The sequence below is a fragment of the Falco rusticolus genome, chromosome 5 (genome assembly GCF_015220075.1).
Source record: "Falco rusticolus isolate bFalRus1 chromosome 5, bFalRus1.pri, whole genome shotgun sequence".
Classification (NCBI taxonomy): Eukaryota; Metazoa; Chordata; class Aves; order Falconiformes; family Falconidae; genus Falco; species Falco rusticolus.
This window is the reverse complement of record NC_051191.1, coordinates 55819596-55836551: the sequence shown is the minus strand read 5'-3', so window position 1 is coordinate 55836551 and position 16956 is coordinate 55819596. Positions and strand designations below refer to the sequence as shown.

Genomic DNA, 16956 nt, shown 5'->3' with positions numbered 1-16956 from the left:
GAGCGATTCTCTCCCCTGCAAAATGGTGGGGAAATGGTTGTGAAACCCTTTTGTTCCCACATGACAGCTTTCTTTCCCCTTGTGGAGGCCTGAGCTCGCCACCCCTTGGCCTGTGCCTTACTGTCACAGATAGTTCACCTTTATCTGGAACCTCTCATCCAGGAGTGCCTCTGCAGAGAACAGCACTGGGTGCAGCCTGTGAACACCCTGCAGGGAGGTGTTTTATAGGAAAGGGATCTGAGTCACTCACATAGTGTGTAGCAGCTTTTTTTGGCTAGGTTATGGGCCAGCAGAAGTTTTCTGAAGGCTGTAGGGCACTGATGCTGGGGAAAAGCAGGTCTGGTGGGTATGGGTTAGTCCAACAGAAATGATACATGTGACTGCACTGGTGCTTGCAGTGGGTTCTGTATCCACCTATGTACTGGTTATGCTGCCTGAGATGCAGTCATCTTTGAGGAAATCGTCAGCAACATACCTGTGCAGCCTGTTCTGCTGTTGTGGTCTGAAATGGTTGGGGAAGAAGAATGGGAGGCCACAGTCCAGAGTAACCAAGGTCTCTAGGTCCCAAAGCTGCCTGACTTGCTTAAGGAATATGTTCTAGCATCTCGGGAAACTGAAAGGACAAATTTCAACAGCCTGTATTATAGAAGAAGTGAGCATGGGTGATCTGAATTGTCCCTGCAGACAGAGCTGGCTATGTTCTGTTGTTCTGTTTCTACCTGGTGTGGAGACAGAGGCAGCTGCCTGCATCTCCACAGTGGAGGAAACTAAGTGCCAAATCTGCAGCGGTTTGTGACAGTAGTTGGATTTATATCGGCAATCCCCGCTCCATGGATAGCAAAGTCTAGTGGCTGGTTCTGTCCTGCTTGCTGTGGATCTGCCTGCATTTTCCAGAAAGCTCTGTCTTGCCGTTCTTTGTGCATAATTTGGCGATAAAAAAAAGAGAGATGGACAGCTGTTTTCCTGTAAGCCTTGCAGCTTCAAATACACCTTTGTCTGGAGGTGCTGCTGTTGGAAGAACATGTTGCTCAGCAGGCATGGTCAGAGCATGTCCTCTGAAGCAAGTGGGATCCGGGTGCTGGGCATGAGTTTTGTTTCTGGCCATTGGGGCTTGCGGGGGCAGAGGATCAGGAAAAGAAATGCCAGCATCTGCTACATCAGCTGACAGGGGATGGGCAGAGAGCTACAGTTTCTGGCCACTGTGGGCAGTGTTGGGGCTGATGGCCAATGGCAAAGTCTGGTTATGCCCTACAAATGCCTGTCACAGAGCAGGACTGCACCCTTCACCCTTCCAGGGCATCATTTTGTGCGGAGGCAAAGCAGCAGCCTTGTTGGTACAGTCAGAAAGTGCCTACCAGTGGCATCATCAGTTGTCTGTAGGGATTGGCCGCCTGGCACTGGTACCATGCAGAGAGACAGTCAAGTCGGTCAGATGCGTGTGTTTGCAATAGCAAACCATGACTTTGGCGTGAGCCCGTACTGAGCCAGAGGGCTGTGCTCTGGGATGAGACACTGGCTTGCTGCTGAAGACCCCGGGGGCAGGACTAACATATCAGTTGAGAGATGTTTACTTTTGCCATTATTTTCTCCCATCCAAGCAGGCTAACGTGACTCAGTTTTCTCAGCGTCCTTCCAGCTTTCGAAGTTGGCTGCCTGGCAAAGACAACTTCCCAGGAGTGCTGTAAAAGCAGACCCCTCCTTTCCACCATCCCATGTGATCCACACTCACCCCAGCGCCCTCTGGTCACTGGAAGCAAAGTTGGTCCCAGGGATTTTGCTGCAGTTTTGTCACACAGTTAGCATCTGGGGCTTTCTAGCTGTGGAGAAGAGGCAGGCAGCATACAGGGACCCAGCAGCTGTGATGATGCAGGTCAGGAGACTCAGCAAGAAGCAGAAGATGTACTGCTTGCTAAATACCTGCCAGGTATCTCACACTTGGCCCCACAGATTTGGTCCCGTGGAGGCTGCTGTAGGAGTAGACCCAGTGGCTGCAGATTGAAGAGGCAGTCAGCAGGGAGGCTATTTTAGGTAGCTGGGTGTCCTCCCATTGCATCCCTAGGAACTGATGTGGTTTAGCCCTTGTTTTTTGTGGGTTTTGAGGACTATTCTGCTTTTACTCCACTAGGCAGCTGCAGAACCTCTATAAAACTGGCCTCAGAATTAACAATTTAAGCATGGAGAGAAAGGGAAAGTCTCTAATAAGGGGTACTTGCACAGCTGATTTGGTTAGGTGGCTGAGAAACCTGGGGTCCTCATATAGTCTCCTGAGGCACATGGCTTCTCCAGAGAGCATTTCAGTATCACTGAGAGGGGTTCCTGAAGTTGGGAGACATGAGTGGCCATACTGGGGCTGTTGCTTTCTGCAAAGCCTGAAGTGGAGAGCTGTTGTGCCAAAGACTGTTGTTTGTTTGGTTGCCATAGTGCGTAGCTAACACTATATTGCCTGGCTTCATAGCAAGGGGTGGTGCCACAGCCCGAGGCACTTTTGCCTGGCTTTGTCTACTAGAGCCTCATGTGATATAATTTCCACACTGTTGGTTATCAGCAGCCTGCCAGGTATGTGTCTTGCCTTTACAAATACAGCCATGTAGCAGCAACAGCAGCAGCTTTGATTTTTTGATTGGCTCGTAATTCCCTGGGAACATACATGCCCACTGGATTGACCAGCAGTTTTCATGACTGATGAGAAGTGCACAGGGCTTCTTTTGGTTAAGATTTTGTGGGGAAAGCAGCCCAGATCACCGGAATTACCTGAGAAACAAACATTTTCTTTATCTCTGATCTATTGTGCCTTCTGGAGCCACTCGGATTTTATTTTTGCTGCATCAGTAGATTTGAGCCAAGCTTCCTGGCTGTGCTGAGAGATCTGTCGCCTGGAGGATTATGTGGCAGATAGCGTGGGGCTGATAAAAGGCAATGTGCCAGCAATACCATTTTGTTACCCTAGACCTATAGGTTTGGTGGATCCGTGGTGAGCTGTAGCATAATTTCCTTTGGAGACCAAGTGGACATTAAAACTACTGTTCAAAGGCCACACATGTGAAAGGGAGGCACCTTACTTCCTTCTGTGATATCCCAGGTCTCAACCCTGCTCATCCTGCAGCCGGCCACTTTGATGTGTTCTTGGTGGTCACCAGCACTGGCGAAAGCTGACAGATGAACAAGTCATGTGGCAGATGCCACCAGAAAGGCTGTCTTGCAGGCCAGTAGGCCAGAATTGCTGTTGCTTTTCAAGAGAGGTGATGGCTCTTTGGAAGGGTCCTTTTGCTGGGACATCCAGAGCAGTGATGGCCTCATAGTCAGCACAGGCAAAGGTCAGCTCTGAGGTCAGCTTTTCACAGTGATGGAGAACCTTTTGTGTCAGCTCTGCTTCTCCAAAGGAGTACGTCTGGAAGATGCAGAGTGGTAGTCCGTAGCTTACATGGCGTTTCCTGGGAGATGCTTTGATTCTGCACTGCCTGCGCTTGCTGCTTTCCCTTTGCCAAGGGATGCACATACGGTCCATGCTACTTCTAATCAATCGCTGTCAGACGCCTGCTCCTTGGCGACATGGTTTGCCTGTCTGCTCACTGTTAAATGCTCAGGGTTAGAAGTCAAGGCATGGCAGCTGGGATGGGCTGCTGATGTGGTTAGCAGTCAGAGAACTGTTTTACTGATACATGACCTTTGTGCTTCATGGCTGGCTCAGTGACCAGGGTGTTCTCTTGTACCCTCACATACTCCTGTGCCAAGGGCCACTGGTGTCCAGTCAGGTTTGCTTTTTGGTTTGGAAATGAACTGGAGACACCAGCCTCATGTCTTCCAATGGCGATATAGAATGCAAATGGCTTTCCAGAGATTTGCTCAGAAAACACAAGGCAGTGGTGATATGGAACTGGCTCTTTCTTCCCCTGCAACCCGTTAGTCATAATCCCAAGACAGCCTTCTCACAGGGACAGGTAGAAGGCCAACCAAGTGAGGTGACTGAAAGGATATGAAATGCATATATTGATGGTTGTACCTCTGTCCAGAGGTCATGATTAACTGCCCGTGAAACCTGGTGCAAAGGAACTGTGAGAGATGGAGACCTGCCCACTAATGGTTTGGAAGGCTATCAACAAGAGGACCCAGCTTTGACTTCATGGTGTCAAATGCTGAATGTGTCATGAGCCTCTTGGTCAAAGAGCAGGAGTGGTGGGTCCTGCGCTGCGGCACGGCCATGCTTCCTCCCAAAGGGGCTCTCTTGGCTGTCGGCTGAGCTCTCTCCACAGGTAGTGGGGGGGATGTGGATTGCCCTTCCTGCGTGGAAGTGGGGATTAAGTACTGGGGCAGGTCTCACAGAGCTTGTCTGCACAGGGAGATACGCTGCAGGGGTTTCACAGCCAGGCCTGGTCAGTGCTTGAAGCTGCTTGGCTAGCTGTGCTTTTGGCCAGATGTCAAAGCCCAGGAAATCATGCTGAAGCAAGTAGTGGTTTTGTTTCTGTGTGGTATCTCAACAGGCCACCACCTAACAGTGGTGGAGGAGAACTGGGCTGTCTCTGATTTAATCTGGCTTGTCGCTGGCAGTGGGCATACAGGGAGTCACCAGTGTCAGTCTCCGTGGCAGTTTGAGGGGTGTGATTTGGGGCTCTGCCTGAGGTTGTGGTTCTCTTCCCCAGGCTTCTCCCCGGGCTCCCACATCAAGCACCTTTGACCTCCAGATGAAGTTTGTATGTGGCCAGTGCTGGAGAAACGGGCAGCTGGTGGAGCCAGATAAAGACCTCAAGTACTGCAGTGCCAAAGCCCGCCACTGGTGAGCAATGCAACCTTCTCTTTCCCCCACCCCTCCTCAAGGGCAGGAATTTCTCCTCTTACCTTCTCCAGATTCTTTGGAAGAGGCTGTAAGGTCTCCTAACAGCCTTTCACCGCTTGATACCAGCATTGCAGATAGCTGTTTTCCAGTTTCCAGCTCTCTTTATGTTTGTATTTGCTACCAGCATTGTGCAGATGTTAGTCCTGGTGTGTGCTGTCCAACTCCCCCAGTTCACTTTTTTCATAATTGCTATAATTTCTTCATAGCAAGGCCACCAAGGTAGTTCTCGTCTGTACTTGTTTATATTCCTAGCTGTTTGCAGATCTCTGTCAGGTCACTATTAGCAATGATTCAAGGTATTCTGCTTCCCTTTAGTTTCCTTGGCTCTTTCATTGCTTTGGTTGCTCTTCTCTGATGCATGTCTTGTCTGTTTGCACCTCCTGGCTCCTTGGGGCCCATAAGGATGTTCAGTGTGATAAAACCATAGCGCAGTTTGGCTTGGAAATGACCTTTAAAAGTCATTTAGTCCAACACCCCCTGCAATGAGCAGGGACATCTTCAACCAGATCAGGTTGCTCAGAGCCCCAACCAACCAGACCTTGAATGTTTCCAGGGATGGGGCATCCACCACCTCTCTGGGTTGGTCCAGTGTTTCAACACCCTTATCATAAAAAAGTCTTCATTTTACCTAGTCTGAATAAAACCATTACCCCTGGTCCTATTGCTACAGGCCCCGCTGAACAGTTTGTCCCCATCTTTCTTATAAGCCCCCTAGAAGAGGAATATCAGCTGGGAAATTACATTGGGTCATGGAACCTGTGGCCTGTCTCACCCAGACAGCCTAGTGGGATAGGGTGGAAGGGTTTATAGGACTTCACTTCCCATGACACAAGCTGCAAAGGCACAGTCCAGCATCCTATTGCAAATGTAAGACCTTTGTTGAAAAAGAGCAGAAGCGGCAGTTGCTGGAGGAAGTGAGCAGGTGAGGATCACTTCCTGGAATGGGAAGAATAACATCTCCTTGTGCAGCTGCTAAATAGAGTTGGGGTTTTTGCCCAGGGTATCTCCTGGTGATTGCTTGCTGGAGCTGCAGGAGAACTAATACTTCCTGGCACCTGTTCATAAGACAGTGCTTGTAATGCCTTGCATTTTTACTGCACCTTTCAAGCAGAAAATATTCCCAGATGTTTTTAGTGGATCTAATTGCACAATAATTGTCTGTGTCAAAGGATGTAATGCAGTTGTTTAGTAATCCCTGGTGATTCTGTGTGAGACTTGGGGGAGATTTTTATGGCTTTATGAGAAGAGATACCCCAGGAAATATGTGATAAGTACAGGGAGAAATCCTCCTAAAACACCCTTCTTGTGGCTTCTCTGTCACAGATGTGTGTGTCTGGGAGCAGCTGGATAGTGCAGAGACAAGCTGGACAGGGGGATCTGGTCACCTGTCAATATTTAAGGGTCTCTTAGGAAAACAAAACCTTGTTCTGCTCTTCTTTTTGTCTCTCTTGATTTATTCTCTCTTCTTCATTCAGTTGGACGAAGGAACGTCGCGTCCTGCTGGTGATGTCCAAAGCAAAGAAGAAGTGGGTGTCTGTCCGACCACTGCCTTCCATCCGCAACTTCCCCCAGCAATATGATGTAAGCCTCATGCCCGGCACAGCCAGGTGCCCCTTCCCATTCCCTCCTACCATGGTGCAGTGCTTTGAGGGCTGGTCCCGTGTAGAGCTGGCAGGGAGGCAGTCACGTGTTGTCTGAGGTGGGAGGCAAGGACAGACTGACAACAGCAAGATGTCAAACACATCCAGCAAAAGGGTGGAGCAGAAAAAGGAGCGGCACCTGTTTAAACCACGCTACGCACGTATGAGAGTTTCTGACGTTGCTGTTAATGCAGTCACCATCTCAAGAAGTGGCTGGCACAGGGTTTGGGAATAAGATTGAAGTTTCCCCTTAGGTCAGGGTTTCTCAATGTAGGTGAGAGGTGAGACGAAGTGCTTGGGAGAAGCCTATCCCTGCCTTTGCTGCGGCTGTGCTGCTGTAGATTGTGAAACTTGCTCACAATGTGTTTTGAAAGCAAAGCTAAGAACTCAGTTAAAAAGCCACATGCTGTGAGGAAAACTACAGATAGCCAGCCTCTGACCCCAGCCCCAAATGTGGTGATTGATAGTTTCTCTCTCCCTCTCCTTTTCTTTTTCCCTGAGAGGAGAAAGCTTCTCTCCTCCTTCCCTGTGGGATCTGCTGCCCGTTAGTTCGCAGGCAGGTGCAAGGCCATGCATGAGGCCTTGAGCACTCTCCAGTTGCAGGCCAGTTGCTAGAAGCTGGAGTGGGGGAGCAAGAGTTATTTACAGCTGCTGCAGTAGGAGATGAGGCCAGCAGCCGAGCTGCAGATCATGCAGCACAGCAGTTTGCCAAACAAGCGTGTGCGTTGCCTGAGCTCCCACCGAGCCCCAACCAGAGACAAACAGTGTTGTGTCTTCCCCCTAGAACCCATGGGCCAGCTCGTCTCCACACTGCTGTCCTCCTCTGGTGACTGGACTTGGGGAGAAGGGGTGATCAGTAAATACGATGCTTGGAAAGCTTCTTATTTTCTCTGGCAATGATGCTGTTGGTACCTGTGGGCTAAAAGTTGTGTGCGTGCTAAGTAGCCCTCAAGGCCACTCTTCACCCACTTGGAGGTGGCTGAAGAATGAGTCGTCTTTGAGGACCAGCAACTTGACCAGCTGGAGACACTGTTGGGTCGATCCAGGTTGCTCCCTGCTGTCTCGCCCAAGGCCAGCGCTAAGTGTACCCTCATCTGGTTGCCTGTGGAAATGGCAACAAGAGAGAGAGAGGCCAGGTGCTGAACTGAGCTGCCTGCATGTTTATAGGGAAAACTTGCCCTTTGTGTCATCAGGAGCTTGAGGAAAAGAAGCATGAGTTAATGACATACGAAGTGTCCTGTTTGTGACCTCTCCTGCATACAATTTAATGTCACAGCTGGTGTTTTGAACCCACTTTTCTCTCTAGCAAGGAATGTTTGTGCAGATGCTAAATTTTGCTCTCTGTCTTTTAACAGTTGTGTATCCATGCACAAAATGGACGGAAATGCCAGTATGTGGGCAACTGCTCCTTCGCCCACAGCCCTGAGGAAAGAGACATGTGGACCTTCATGAAGGAAAATAAAAGTGAGTGGGGGAAACGTGGGGCAGAGAATTTAGGGAGAGTGAAGGGGACATTTGGGCAGTGGATGTGCAGTGGATGCAGGGTCTGTTAAGGCAAACTGTGCAACAGAGACTGAGCTGGACAGAGCTCGTAGTACCATGAGTTTAGGTGGGATTAAGGGGCAGGTCTATCTACAGTAATTTAGAGCTGCTTTTTTCTTAAACGTGCATGTATATCTTGAGTCCCTTGCTCCAGGACTAGTGCTCGTTGGTCCCATGTCTTGCATTGCTCCATTGCTGCCCTCCCTTTCTGCAGCAATTTGAATCCACCCTGTGCTGTGCCTCCAGTTGCCTGTACTGTCCCAGGCCTGGCTCCTTATGGAGGTCTGCTGAAGCACCAGTCCTGATCTGTAGCTGCTCCTGTATCTTTCTTGTCTGTTTTGTATCTGCCTTGGCTTTTTTGCCCATTTCTGTTCATATCCCTTGCTCTCGGGCTGCAGCACTCCCGGCTCACAGCATTGTGCTCAAAGGGGTGGATTTGAGATCCTGAATGAGAACATTGTTGGGTGGTGCCTTTGTGGAGGAGCTTGTCTGGAATTAATTATGCAGGCTCCCAACTTACTTTTTTTGGGGGTAGCTGGGGTTTGCCCATGTCCTGGATGGCCAGCTCTCTGGCAACAGTCTTTGTTTATTCAGACCAACAGCAAGCTGGGAAAAAAGACTTTCTTTGCAAGGCCCAGTTGTCCAAGTGCTCTCCTGTCTCTGTTGGAGGATGCTGGAAAGCTTGAAGGGTTCCCGGCCTTCTCTGAGTTCGTTCAGTCTTTATGCTTGGATAGAAGGTCTTCCTCTCTGCTGGGCCAAATGCTGTTATTTGTTACAGTTCAAGTAATTTCATTGCTGAAGCCTTTAAAGCACATCAGACCAGTTTGGGTGTGTTTGCTCAAGCATGAAGGTGTATCCACAAACAGCAGCGTTGTTTCAGTTTGGGGGAATTTGCAATCATTATGCCCAATTGCCTTGAGTTCCTCAATTACCTATTTAGCGAGAAGTAAATCACTAATGCATCGCACTTACAGCATCGCATGGGTGTCTGCCGACATTTATGTGTCCATAGCCTCTCTGCGGAGCTGATTTTGGAAAGGCAGATATGCAATCAGAGCTTCCAGCCAAAATTTCTTTTCCCATTAGTAGGTTTTAAACCAAGAGTGCGCCAAAACACATCGACTGCAGTCCTCTGGGCAGGTTTTGAACTTGGGGCAAGCTATGATTAGGTCTTCCCTCCCCAGTGCTTCCTGTGGCCAGCTTGCTTAAGGGCTCTCCTCCCTCTCAAGTGCTGAGGATGAAACTTAGGCTTAGAGGGAAGGGATGGATCTTAGCTCCCTGGCTGGAGTGAGATGTCTGCTGAGGTCAAGCAGGATCAGGCCTGATGGAGAATCACCTTCTGGGGTGAAGTACATGGAGATCTTGGGGCACTTTCCCACCTTCCTGAATACTTTCTGTAGCTTCTGTCACGCCAGGTGGTGTGGTGTGAATTTGGCTCCTCTCACCTGAGTAAGTGACATTGGGCCACCCAAGCACAAGCCTTCAGTCTGGTGGCAGGTGCTGCTGCACAGGAGAGGGGAGGGAAGGGCTGTGCCAGTGCTCCTCTTTTCTCATAGTTTGTGCATGGTGCGGGAGGTTGACCGAGTGACTTCACGGGTCGCTTTTGTGCAGTACTAGATATGCAGCAGACCTATGACATGTGGCTAAAGAAACACAATCCTGGGAAGCCTGGAGAGGGGACACCACTCACCTCACGAGAAGGGGAGAAACAGATCCAGATGCCCACTGACTATGCTGACATCATGGTAAGCAGCTGATCTCTTGACCTTCATCCCTCCTCCTCGGTGCTGACAGTCTGCCCCTCTCCTGTGCTCCAGGTGTGAGCTAGCAGGGACTGCATTGCTTTTGTGGGAAAGAGCCTGTGCTAATGTAGCTTAAATGGATGGCTTGGAGCTGCACAGCAAGGGCAGCACAGTAAGCACAGATGAGGTGGGTTGAGATTGACCTGGGGTCAGCAAGGCTCTGCAATGGTTTTTCTGTTAATCTTCATGTCAGTAGGAGTCTACCTTAAGGTTCCCTTTTGCATGGGCTCAGCCTCTCCCCAGTGTTCCTGCCTGCTCCTGGGAAAGCTGGAGGAGCCATTGCTGGCCTGTTGGAAAAGAAGGAGAAACTTGGAGAAGAGCTGGGTCAGGAGCACAAAGGCCTGGGAAAACCAGAGATAGATGTGTCTCCTTAGCTGAGGGGTTGTGGCTGGTGTAAGGGCTTGTGGTGCTGAAGAGTCCTGCATTGCCTGTGCACCTGGGGCCTTGCAGTCAGACCCCACCTGGGCTGTCAGCAGAGCAGGGGGACCATGTCAGTGAACTGAGCTGCCCTGTTCTCTGAGCCTGTTTGAGCTGTAGGTAGACATCAACAGAACATCTCTGCTCCCCCTTAGTGGCAGCATGATGCCCTAAAAATGACATGGCAGGAAAGTGCAGGAAGTCATAGACTGAGTGAAGATTCCAGGATGCTCTGGAAGGAGAGGGGGAGAGGCAGTGCCAGCACGGGGAAGGCCGCCGGGTGTGACAACTCACTGACTGGCCCTTTGCCCTGTCTGCACTGGTCAGATGGGCTACCACTGCTGGCTCTGTGGGAAGAACAGCAACAGCAAGAAGCAGTGGCAGCAGCACATCCAGTCGGAGAAGCACAAGGAGAAGGTCTTCACCTCAGACAGTGACTCCAGCTGCTGGAGCTACCGCTTCCCCATGGGCGAATTCCGTCTCTGTGAAAGGTACCATTGTCACATCTCCCTCCTGTGCTGCTCTTGCAGGAGTGGGGCAACAGACGCAGGGCCTCCATCATCTCTCCTTTTCCTTCACTGCCTCCTCCTCCTCTCACAGAGTCCCCAGGGACTTTTGCTTGGAGGAAGAATGGGATGAGCTGACAGGTTTGGGTGACGATGAGGCTGCTGTTGGATCCCAGAGGTGCTCAGCCACACTACTGAGTGGTAAAATATATTCCCGAGCATGTGTCTTTAGAAAAGGAGAGCAAGCTTCATGTCTGCACCTGTGCCCTCCATAGCCAGGATGCTCTCAGGCTGCTGAATAGTCTGCTTGGCCTGATGCTTGGGGGAATCCCAGGTGCTTTATTAAACGGTGTAAAAGGCTCTCACACTCTGAATCAGCACCTTGAGGTGTCTTCAGAAGGCTTGTGATGGTTAGAGAGAAGGCTTTGTTTCTTGTAGATGTTACCTGGATTTCCTTTCTTGTGTGGTGCTTTCTCCTCATCCAGCTGGTCTGCTTCCAGCTCACATTGTTTTGTTCTGTTGACTAAACCCCCTCGTAGACGTTGCTCTGTTCACTGCTCTGTTTCTATGCCCAGCCTCCATGTTGCCTTCCCTGGTTGCACATGGGTTTGTAGGAGAATCACTTTGCCCTTAGAAAGGAGAGTTTGCAGCATGTTTCGGTAGGCCCGGATTGAGTATCCCAGATGAGGAGCTCAAAACCCTGTCCTGGGGTGCCTCCCTGATTGTGCTGCTTGTGCTGGCAGGTTCCAGAAGAGCAAGACCTGCCCCGAAGGAGAGGAGTGTCGCTATGCCCATGGCCAGGACGAGCTGACAGAGTGGCTAGACCGGAGGGAGGTGCTGAAACAGAAACTGGCCAAGGCCCGCAAGGACATGCTGCTCTGCCCCAGGGATGACGACTTCGGGAAATACAACTTCCTATTGCGGGATGGCGTATAGTAAGGGTTGTGGGGGGAGCCTGTCGGCTGGAGAAACATGTGGCGGGTTTTCTGAGAGTGGCAGTAGCAGGGAGAGCGAGATCTGTGTCTCGCAAAGAGAACTTTTTCTTTTCTTTCGTTTTAAGATTATGAGACGATGATTTATTAGTGGTGAATGAAATCGTGAATTTGATTATCCTTGGCCAGCGAATGCCATGCTCACTGAGTTTGTGATCTGTTTTCTCTCTCTTCTTTTCTCCAAATTCTCCTTCCTCTCCCATCTTTTTGTTTTCACTGTCCTTCATTCAAAGGAATGAATCCAAGTCTGTACTGGGCTGTGAATCAGAGAATTTCTCCTCGTGTCATTCTTCTGCCCTTCAATTCAGAGTGTGGCTGCAGAGGTCCAGAGGACAAAGCTGAGAGGAAGGGCCAGACATCTGGTGAAAAGGTGACCATGAAGTTCATGTGCTCCTTTTCTCAGAGCTGTAGAGCAAGCCCCACTTGCGCTGCTGCAGCCAGCCTGCTCTCCTGGGAGTTCAGTACCGGAAGAATTAGGAATTGAGGTTCAAAGAAGGAAAACCACTAGATCTGGCTTAAAACATCTAGGCTTAAACTTCTGCTGTCTTTATTGCCCTGAGGCATCAACTGGCGCTGAGGAGGGTAACAGCCATGTGGTGTCGAGAGTGTAGCTAAAAGCAGCAAAGTAATAAAACTGCTTGCAGCAGCAGGAACTGGATTGTAGGTGACTTCAGACTGTTTCAGATGACTGCACCCAGAAAGCAAATGGTTAACTCCTCATTAGATGTCTTTCTCAGTGTGCAACATGTATTCCAGGTAGGTAGTTTTGGTTTGTTTTTGGCTGGTGTGGCTGGTGCAAGTGAGATTGAAGCCATCTCGAAGGTGTAGCGGAGACTGTGACACACCCTGTATCACTAGTTCACACAGCGATATCAGTCAGGAGGAAGGCTGTAATCAAAGGGAGCCCGTGTTTTTGTGTTGCCTTGTGTCTTGAAGAAAGGGAAGTAGGTAGTGGGGGTTCCCTCCTTGCTCTTTAAATTATGTGTGTTACTGGTTATTTAGAGCTGCCTTTTAGAGCATATGTAGAGCATGCAGTGCCAGAAGAACTGGATGGGGACCCATTTAAAAGGACACCATTGAGCAGCATGGATGATGTTTTGCTAATGGGAATCCAGCTGGATGGGCACTTACCAGCACTGGTGGTCCAGCCCCCTCCCCCTTGGAGCTGGGGCAGGGAGCTTGCAGACACGCAGTGGAGCCAGGATGTGACCCCGGGCAGGGACTGTGGCAGAGAGAGTGGCACAGCTGTGTGCCTGCTCCTGTCCTGCCTGATGTGCACCGTGATGGGGGAACCAGTGATGCTGAGCTCTGTGCCAGGACTTTTGGCTTTTATAGTGGCAGCGGTGGGAGGCAGTGCTGCTCTGTATGCCAGCCTTGTCCTTTCTGGCAGTCTCATCCTGTAAGCAGTAAACGTGTGTCCTGTCCTGAGCTTCCCTCTCCTCTCTTCTGCAGTCCAGCTGTGCTCTGCGGTTTTGCATGCATGGATGGCACCATCCACACAAACACAAATACATCTCTGTCACAGCCTTCCTAAGAGGATGTCTTTTTCATGCAGAGGCTCCCAAGACAGCAAGCTCTGAGCCCTTGGGGCTGGCAGTGCTGTATCCATGGTAAATACAATCTGGCTGTGAACTGCTCAGTGCTTTGGCATTGCTGGGTCCCCCTTTCCCCTCCCTGCTCCCATATCCTTGGGCTTCCCAGCTTCAAGAGAGACGGCATGTGGAAATACAGGGGATGCTATGGAGGCAGTTGGCACCTTTCTAAACCAGACTCCAGGCAGGTGCATCAGCTCCACTGAGGTAGTTAACGGCCCAGGAGCAGAGCACGCTGCATGCTGGTCTTGGGTCTTTCCAGAGATACTGTCTGCTCTAAGTAAGCTGAATGTGCCTCTGAGCTTAGAATTGTTTAGGTTGGAAAAGACCTTTAAGATCATTGAGTCCAACTGTTAACCCAGGACTGCCCAGTCCACCACTAAACCATGTCCCCAGGTGCCACATCTGCACTTCCAAATACCTCCAGGGATGGTGCCCACTTCCCTGGGCAGCTCAGCCACTTCCCTGCAGAGCTTGTTTCCTCTCCTTTAAGATGTAGGTGTTGGTCACTGGTTTGGTATGAGCTTCCTTTCCCAGCTATACAGCACCTTGAGATCTGCTCTGGAAGGGGCCAGGACCATAACACCTGATGATGCACAGATGGCTTGTTGGGAGAAGAGGGAAGTGGTTATTTCCATCTCTGCCCAAGGACAAGATGGGGGAGGATCCGTAGTGCTGCAGGGAAAGAGAATGACCAACACGGTATCAGCTACGGCAGTTTTTGAGTGGTCACGTGCTGTGTGTTCTCCTCTGCCCTTCGCTGTAGCTGTCTGGATCGTACCTTCTGGTGCTCCTTGTGCCCAAGTGGTCAACGGTATAAACAGAGAAAGACAGGGGAGGAGGCAGGCGTCAGCGTGTGGGTTATTTTGTTCTGCTCTTCTGGGGCAGAGACACCAAGGAAGCAAATCTGGATCGGGAACACTGGAATGTGTTTTTTATTTTTAAAACAAACCTGCATCTCTAGTGTGACTCTAGCGTTCGCTGCGCCGTGATTTCTCATATGATAACTTGTTTAGGTTACAGAGTGGGTCACTGCCCCCTCTCCCCATCTCTGCAGTGAGAGCCCAGCTGCTCAGCAGGGCTTTGGAGGTTCGGAGTTAGGGCCAAGGCGGGGAGAGGGCGAGTGTGTGTGAGGTGGGGGAGGCCCACGGTTACGGGGGTTGCGTTGAGTATCTCTTTTTGTTTTCCCTGATATGATAACCTGGTCTGTGGTGTTGCAGTACTTTGTCACCAGACTTGTTTTAGTGTGTATATATGTGACCCCTCCCGTGAAGCATATATACACAGGTATTAAATATATCACTTTATATAATATTATATGTGTGTGGTATCAAAGGAATCTTTTAAATGAGGGTAAAGGAAAAGGACTCGGGCCAGGAAACGCAGCATCTCCAGTTTAAATTTGAAGACATTTATTTGGCTTAGGGGAAGGGAAGTAACAAAGAGGGGAGAGGTTTATATACATAGGTATAAATTCTGAGATGGGACGGGTTTCCCTGTTCACATTTTTGAAACCCCCTAGGATGTCCTCACAACCCCATCTCAGTGAAAAAGTATTATACTACTAACTAGCAAGTAAAGTTTTTAATGATAAGGCTTTGCTTATATTATTTAAAGGGACATTGTGAAGGGCAGGAGGCTTCACACTTGACTTCCCAGGTTCGCTTGATTAAGCCAAGAGGGTTTTCTTCAGCACGTTATGGACTCTCAGCAGAACTGCTTGGCGCTTGTGGCTCTACAACAGACAAACCACAAGTTGTAGGGCTGCTTTAGTGGTGCGTTCACAAGGCCCTGTGATAACTCTCTTCTTTAGTCATGTGAGAAGAAGAGACTTTTGCAGTGCAGAACCAAATTCAAGGGTTATTAACAAGAGAAGTTATATTTTAATTTTTTAACATTAGAAGAAAATCTCGTATCTTGTAAATCTTGCAAAATAACCACAGACGCACACATCATGCAGAGCAGAGACTTGCTAAATGCTGAAGGACTCGGTGAAAATCTTTTCCCAAATGCTTTGGTAGGGGCATTCGGGATTTGGTAGGGATTTAAGTGACACCGGCATTGGAGTTAACCTGGCCTTCTACAGAGGGAAGTAAAAAAACCAAAAAATACCCTGCTTAGCTTGTATGAAACTGTATGTCAAAAATGGATGGGTCTTAGCAAGTGAAAGGAGAAGATAGCAAGGGGATGCTGCAGTTCTGAGCTGGGTAGTAATGATTTTGAGTCCTTTAATATGTCTTTGTATTAATATAATTTAAGAATACCACGCTTTACTATTAAAAAAGAACTTAGTATCTTTCATAAGGTCTAGTATCAGGATAATAATGTAGATGTTTTAACAACATTTTTTTTTGTTCTTAAATAAAAAAAACAACCAAACTTGCTTCTTTTAGCCTTTGTAATAGAAAATAAAAGTGTGCACTTTAAACCCTCTCCTTATCCAGTGTGTGTCTGCATTTTTCAAATAGCTTGCAAAGACTGTCTGTCTTGGGTTCAAGTTTCCCTGCTGTAAGGAGGGAAGCAAAGGGAGCGCTTCAAGCATTGGATCACTTCTACTTTCTCCCATCTTTGAATATAATCTACTGCTCTTCTTGCAGAGTGGAAAATTGCCTGTGTGTATATTAACAGATTCTGCAGTTCATCAGATCACAGTTCTTGTGAACTGTAGGTGTATTTAAGGCTGGGGCTGTTTTTTCCTTTCCCCCAAGCACCGAGAATCTACAAGTTCTGCATTAACACATAGTTTCAGGTGTTTGAGTAACTGGTGTTTTGAAACCTCCAGTAATCAGGTGTTGTAATCACCTTCTTCTAGAGGCTGCTCCGTTCAACTGGGTCAGCCAGTTCTTTTGCCTGCCAGCATGCAGCCTGCCAGGGAAAATGCCCTTAGCCCTACCCACCAAGTCACATGCAGCTTGGGCCATGAGAAGCATCTGTGCAGATCCCCCTTGGAGATGGTGCTACGTGGTGAGGATTGCACCTGGGGGAAGAGGTCAATGTGAAAACATCTATTAATAAAGCTTTTCTTTATTAAAATCCATCACAATGCAGATCAATCAGGATTCTTGATGAAGCCAAAACTGGAGATGCAGCAAAGAGAAGGGAGTCCCGTGGAGACACCCTGCTACTGCTGTATAAACTGGTAGAGTGACCGGAAGCTCATATCCAGCAAGACCTGAGGAGAGGGGATTTGCTGCGCATCTCCCTGATGTGCCTAGACACAAACACAAGGACTCATGTCCCTCTGGTCAAAGTAGGAGAGGCCTGAACACAAACTTGTGCACAGGGGATGAGGAGACCAGTGCGCTTCTAAGGTGCATCTATTGAGCATGTGCAACATGAGAGGTATTAGTTTTACACTCCAAAGGTTATTGAGGCCATGCTAGCAAGAGTGAGGGTAGCTTTTCCAGTACAATGGAGACCAAAACTGTCAAATTGTGAGGCAGACAAAGCATGAGGAGGAAGACAACAGTGTTTTCCTTGCAGGTTGGAGCCTGAGCTGTAAACCCCTCCACACTGGTGTTTCTTCATTGAAGAAAATAAAGTTGTATTTTGGAGAGGCAGGGAAAGAAGCGGTATTCAGAGCTCCAGGTCAGCCAGGAAGGATGCAGGTCTGATGGAAGATTAGGAGGAGCAG

General features: G+C 49.2%; 1 protein-coding gene across 8 annotated transcripts in view; it reads left to right on the top strand.

Annotated features, from left to right (window-relative positions):
• ZC3H7B (zinc finger CCCH-type containing 7B) overlaps positions 1 to 15757 on the top strand; it is a 52504-nt gene extending 36747 nt beyond the window's left edge. For all 8 annotated transcript variants that reach the window (XM_037388051.1, XM_037388054.1, XM_037388050.1 and 5 more), the window contains exons 18-23: positions 4638 to 4771; positions 6307 to 6412; positions 7827 to 7935; positions 9625 to 9758; positions 10560 to 10723; positions 11482 to 15757. In XM_037388051.1, the coding sequence (XP_037243948.1) occupies positions 4638 to 4771; positions 6307 to 6412; positions 7827 to 7935; positions 9625 to 9758; positions 10560 to 10723; positions 11482 to 11674 (840 nt within the window). In that variant the 3' untranslated portion in view covers positions 11675 to 15757. The remainder of the gene's footprint in view (positions 1 to 4637; positions 4772 to 6306; positions 6413 to 7826; positions 7936 to 9624; positions 9759 to 10559; positions 10724 to 11481) is intronic.
• The last annotated feature ends 1199 nt before the right edge of the window (positions 15758 to 16956 follow it).